The sequence below is a fragment of the Cygnus atratus genome, chromosome 3 (assembly GCF_013377495.2).
Source record: "Cygnus atratus isolate AKBS03 ecotype Queensland, Australia chromosome 3, CAtr_DNAZoo_HiC_assembly, whole genome shotgun sequence".
NCBI lineage: Eukaryota > Metazoa > Chordata > Aves > Anseriformes > Anatidae > Cygnus > Cygnus atratus.
The window spans coordinates 31489467-31495560 of record NC_066364.1 but is presented as its reverse complement, the minus strand read 5'-3'; the positions used below and the strand labels follow the sequence as shown (position 1 = coordinate 31495560).

At 46.1% G+C, this 6094-nt stretch overlaps 1 protein-coding gene across 1 annotated transcript; it reads right to left on the bottom strand.

Annotated features, from left to right (window-relative positions):
• Nucleotides 1–455: 455 nt before the first annotated feature.
• SDHAF4 (succinate dehydrogenase complex assembly factor 4) lies at nucleotides 456–6094 on the bottom strand. Its single transcript, XM_035542920.2, has 3 exons — nucleotides 5985–6094; nucleotides 3437–3589; nucleotides 456–729 (listed from the first exon to the last, which is right to left on the bottom strand). Exons 1-3 carry the CDS (start codon nucleotides 6022–6024, stop codon nucleotides 620–622), a joined length of 303 nt encoding a protein of 100 aa, XP_035398813.1. The 5' UTR covers nucleotides 6025–6094; the 3' UTR covers nucleotides 456–619.

Here is a 6094-nt window from a genome sequence, read left to right as displayed (position 1 = left end):
CCGTTGTTGAGGACTAGAGAAAATCAGTTTGTTTAGTCTACCAGAAAGAGCTTCCACAGCAAATATCTAGAGTGTTAGTATGCTCAGATGTTTTAATAATGTCAGCTTATTCTCATATTAATAATACAGAAGCGGTAGGCTCACACTCTACTCAAGTATTTTACGACCAGGCAAATTCTTGAACAAGTGACTGAGTTCAATCTGACTGAAAGGTGTTCAGCGCCACGCCAGGTACCATAGCGATATTTAAAGACCTACAATATTAAGATCATCTTATCTAATACTCACCTTTGACCCTAAGGTGTGAGAAAATGTCATTTTTCCCCCAAGCAGCATTTAGCCAGTTTTCAAACAGACATCTCTATCTTTTCTGCCACCTCCACATCGCTGTGCCTGCATTCATACTGGCACAGGATAAATATTATTGAAGATCAGGTGCACATACAAGTAACAGCTCCCAAAATTGGTATGTTGTGTTTATTTACATAAAATATCTCTCAGAAAATTAATCACAAACATGACAGCAACAAGAAACTTCACAGCAAATCTAGTCGAGCTTTTTCTATACATGATGTATTTTTCCTAGGAACATTATTAGCAATATTGACACATTTACACATTAAAAGTCTATACAACGTCCTTTCCTCTCCCAGTCTCCGAAACGTGTCGGTTCAGGGCCTTTAGGTCCACCCCTCTCTTTTGTAGTAGGATTGATTCCATCAGGGAATTCTAGAACGACAGGGAAAATTCATTAACATGCCTATAATGTTGACAAACATGGACACAAATTGAAACAAAGGAAGTTCTCTTTGGACATCAGGAAACACTTTTTTTTTTTTTTTTAAACTGTGTGAGTGACAGAGCAGTGGCACAGGTTGCACAGAGACATCGTGGTGTCTCCCTCCCTGGAGACCTGTAGGGGGCCCTGCTCGAGCAGGGGGCTGGAGCAGAGGACCCCGCCAACCCCAACCGTTCTGTGAAATAGAAAGTTGTCATCATCTGTAAGCTTTGCCTCTCAGTCCACACTTAAATGCAAAATCAATTATCTTGTTTATAAAGGCAACCTTGAGTTAAGCACTTCCCAGAGCAATAAGAGTCATTTCAGAGTTTTGTGACTACAGTCAGAAAAGTATGATCAAATTCCGTCACACAAACAAAAAAGCAACTCAATGTCCAAAGCTCCACAGTGGATTCGGAGTAAGAACTGGCATCGTGCAGGTATGCTGTACGTACGTTTGCTACATCTAAAATATCAGGTCGTTGTCTGTGTTTGTTTAGGTTTCTGATTTTAGACTCACAGGTATGAGAACTTCAGTCGAGATTCTGTAATTCTCGGACTTAAAACACCCTGTTTTCATGGATGATATTTTTTCAGCAAATACCATGTTGAGATTTCCCAACATCGGACTAAATACCACCATCCTAGAAGGTACTATGAAATCCCAGATAACTAAAATTAGACATTTTACCTTTTAAAACTGAGCATAAGCCTGCTAAGTCCCTGTGATGCCCCTTCAGGACAGGGTGCGACCCTTCCCGAGCAGGGTGTGAACGGGACTCCAGAATCTCTGTGCTGAGCTGCACGCTACGCTCACGCTCCCAACACCTCCCTAATTGACGCCACCTGCCCTTACCGCCACGCAGCTTTGTTCCACCCCCGGCAGTCTTGTGCTACTCGGTGCTCCCGGAACGGGGCCCTCTCTTCACAGCAACTCAGGGACGGCTGCACAGGCATCGCCAAGCCACAGAGGAGTTACTTTCTGGCACGGCACCACCCTAGGCTGGGTATTTTTTCATCCTGCGGCAGACTGCAAAGCGCTCTGAAGCTCTCTGCACCCCACACCCGCTTGCCATAGTGATTCCAGAACCTTCCTGTACACCCAGCTCTGGGCTCCCTCTGTTGCATCACTGAGCCAGCGCTGGTGGGGACGCAAGTAACAAGGAGAAGGGCTGAGAATGAGAGAAGACAACAGGAATCCTGGAGAGCGATGAAAAAGGGCAGTGACAGAGGAAGACTCATGGCTACAGGCGATACGCGATGACATACTGTGATGCCCGCTTGAACACTCACACAGACCCTGACAGGGAATGTCAAGTACTCGAGTACTCCCCATAGCTCAAGGAGCACAAAAGCATCTTGCATTATCCCGTAGATGTCATCATCCTGATACCCAAGCACTACTGCTGTGCTGACAGTGGACGCAGAAGGTCAGAAGGTTTCTCCACGATAGCTACACGGCAGAGGGAATCGCAAACGGCCATCTCAAACCCTCACATTTTTTCTGATAGCCATCAAGGATACAATGGGTAGCGGGCATTCTAACAAACTGATGTTATGTGTAAAAATACCCAAGTACAACTACATTTAAAGCCAAAAGAAACCTTCAATTTTGCTCTAAATATAGAACACTTAAGCCAAAAGCAAAAGATAATAATTATGCATTGGTTTTAAAAGAAGCACTGATGGCATTTATTTCCTCGGAAATAAAGGAACAAGAAATTAAGAATTAAATAGTGCTTACAGAACAACTCCAACTCTGAGTCAATGCTCAAGTGAGTCCATCTGAAATCGCCTGCAGCCATTTTGCAGACCATACTATAATTTTTCAGTCGTTCTGTCACCTGGATATTCACAGGGATCTATTGCTGTATTGAAAAAGCTTGTCCTGGAGACCTTGGAACGGACAAATACGGGCTATCACTACTGGTGAACAAACAGTGACAAAACAGCACACTGGTGTGTAAGATCAAGTCTGCCTAGCACTTTTACTTAAGGAAAGATGGCTCATCAAAAAGAGAGGGAAACAGATTCGTTCTCTCTCCTGCCTGATAAATAAGCGCATTCTTCCATTGGCTTTCAGCAGTGACACATCTGGCACCTGGGGCTGCCAGGCTCCCTACACTAAGGCCAGGGGAACACAGCCCCAGCAGCCGCAGTTCATCAGGGCCCCCGGCCCCACCGAGGGGCTCAGGAAACAGCATCTGCTGTTGCTCTTCAAAACGCTCCGTGCAAGGCTAAGAAACAGGGACCATGAAAATGGCATAGGTCAGGAATCTTCTGCGGACTAAGAAACAGAACTGACTTTTTGGATAAAAAAGAAAGTAGCTGGTGCCCTCATGGGTTTACCACCATCGGTTAGAGCTATACGGTAACAGACTAATGCTGCCCCCCCCAGTGACACTTAGCAGCACCCTCGCTGGGCGACTTCCTACAGCGTTTGACCACCCTTGTTTCGAAGAAGTTTCTGCTCATACATCCTCTGCTGTGACTTGTCACCACTGCCCCATCTCCATTCGTTTTCAAAACTGTTAAGCCCAGAAAGCGATTCTGAAGACTGCTGAACACCCATCCCTCTTCATAAACGTGTATCAGCACAACATCTCAAAATCTTTACTTTAAAAAACATGGCTTTCAGTTTGGTAAAACGTGACTTACTTTCCAGGGGTTCCCTCTCTATACTGGACTCCTCTGGTTCATCAAATCGACCTACTGGTAACTTCGGTTTCTTAAGTGCCTGCTTAGCGGGTTCAGGTCTTCCTCCTGTGTTAGAGCTGGTGCTCCTCAGAGAGCTGCAAAGAACCGATGACCCTGTCAAATGAACAGACGCGTAACGTAAATGTGAGGCTTTAACACTGAACAGTTCTAGCACTGTTTAGAGAACCTCGGGGGGAGGCCAGGAAAAAGCCCTCCAAGTATTAGTTCAAAACTCAACTCACAACCACCTAAGAAATCAGCACAGACTCTTATTTTCAGTCCTAGAAACATATGCAGGGAAAACTGTGTTAGTTGTGTAACTCTGTTCACATAAACAGTGTATTTTAAACTGCTTGAACTTCTCTTCATCATTACCTTCTTGTATTTTAGACTCTAAATAGTAGTTGTGCTAGCACAGACCAGTACATTCTGTTTTCCTGGAAGAATCCTAACCTCCCCAAGAAACCAGCTGATTTCTAGGTTTTGGCTCATTTCCAGCAGCTTTTTAGTCAGAAAAAGCTTCTGCCTTCCCAACGGAAAGTATTAAAAAAAAAAGAAAAAAAAACATTGTTCCCTTAATAACAGGTATTCCAGAAAGTTGCTACAGAATAGATGGGCTTTGTTTAGGATGGTAAAGTATTTAAGCTGGTAGGCAAAAGCAGGACAAACTTTAAACACATTTGCATTCACGTATACAACTGCAAATTGTGCAAATGCGTTGAAGAGAAAAAAAGTTACTTATTTTAACAAAGACCTACTAACAATTTTTAAACACAAATGTAGAAGAAACCTTATCAGCCATACCTCAAAGTTATGTTAAGTAGTCTAAAAACATAGAGGTGCACAGATATTATAAGTCACAAAAAGTTCAGAAGTCATTAACAAGTTAAAAATTACTTTCAAAAACCTCTCAAAATGAATGCTATTTCCACAATCGTTTAAAAAGCCAAATGTCCATGGACAACGTATGTTTAGAGAGTAGCTCTTGTTCACTGTGGACATGTGCCTAAAGGGGCTCTGACCTTTCTTAAGGAGGATTCAAGCAGGAATCCTCCCGGTACCACCCCAGGTGCAAAGCACTGCGAAGAACTATCCCACCGTGCTCGAGATCGCACCAGGCAGCCTCCGCAAGCAGCACGGATTCGCCTCCCCTACACCAAACAACGATCCACCTGCGCTGCCAGAATCTGCGCATCTATTCATCCCAAAATACCACAACCTTAAGATTAAACCCTATGGTCACATAAACCATACCATGCCTGCCAACCACTGCCAATGCCCCAAAGAAATCTACTTTTTTTTCCTTTAGCTATGACATAGTGGATTATGAACTGGGAGGAATTTAATTCTCATCCATACACTGGATCCTTCTACTCCTGCCAGTCAACTGGCTCTTCAGCAAGCTGAAAGAGAAGCTATTTAGAAAGCTAAATTATGGCTGATATTCTAGCCTAAATTCAAACAGAAGTCAGATGAAGCTACTGATATGAAATCGATTATCTCAGCACAGAAGAGACAAAATCAATTTTTCCTATTTGTAATACTTGCTATTGTTGACCAAGATGTATTCTTCTTGACACAGAGGTGAAAGAAGTTCAACACTAAGTGCCTCCGAGAAAGGCACGATGAACAATCAACCCAGAGTAGTCACTGCACCAGGCCTGTCGGAGTTTAAGAAGCGACTGGACTGTGCACTTAGTCACATGGTCTAAAATTTTGGGTAGACCTGTGTGGTGCCAGGAGCTGGATTCGATGATCCTTATGGGTCCCTTCCAACTCGGGATATTCTATGATTCTAACCTCATCAGTACAGCACATTCTGCAAACTGCCCTTGACCTCCCTCTTCCTTTGCGGGCTGTCACAAAGCCACGCAATGTATTAGTTACAGGGTTGAATTTAAAAAGAAGTTGAAAATCCCATGTCTTTTAAGCTGCTGCACAGCCAACATCCATAATACCCAAAATACATCTAGTTCTACCAAATTAAAATAATGGCTGTGGAGGATATTCATGCTTCTTACTCTATGTTTCTTGGAGGCAACACAGTTCTCGAGAGCCTTCATCTCCTCAGAAACAACTTGTTTGCAAACTAAGCCTGCAGGAGGTCTCTGCGTTAGCTAAGACCACCACAGATTCGGAGCGACGGCCGGGTGGGTGCTTCAGGAGCCCCGCGGCAGGAGGACGCCGTGAGCTTCAGGTTTTGAAGGGGAAGGCAGGGCCCTGATCGGCCGCCCTGTGCCCACTGCTCGGGGCTCCTTGTACGCCCGAGCCCCTCACACACCGGGCACAGGGCAGAGATCGCCGAGGCGGCCCCCTCACGCCCTCACCCCCGCCCCAAGCCGCAGGCAGAGCGAGGCCCCTGCCCCCCCGCCGCCGCCATTTCAGGCGCCCTTCAGCCACCGAGGCAACCGCCCCCGCGTGAGGAAGAGGAGGAGGAAGAGAAGCAGGGGAGACGCCCAGGACTCCCCTCACCCCCTTCCCCTCCCTCCTCGCCCCGCCCGCCGCTTACTGGCCGCCCCCGCCGCGCCCCGCAGCAGCCGCAACGCCATGGCCCCCACAGCCCGCTTCAGGCGCCCGGCGCGTGCGCAACGGCTGCGGGCGGGGCTGGCGCGGCGGCCG

Coding starts and splice junctions, on each gene's coding strand:
- SDHAF4 (XM_035542920.2), bottom strand. CDS start 6,024: ATGGCGTTGCGGCTGCTGCGGGGCGCGGCGGGGGCGGCCA. Junction 3,590..5,984: donor GGGCGCGGCGGGGGCGGCCA/GTAAGCGGCGGG, acceptor TTCATTTGACAG/GGTCATCGGTTCTTTGCAGC. Junction 730..3,436: donor AGAGAGGGAACCCCTGGAAA/GTAAGTCACGTT, acceptor CTGTCGTTCTAG/AATTCCCTGATGGAATCAAT.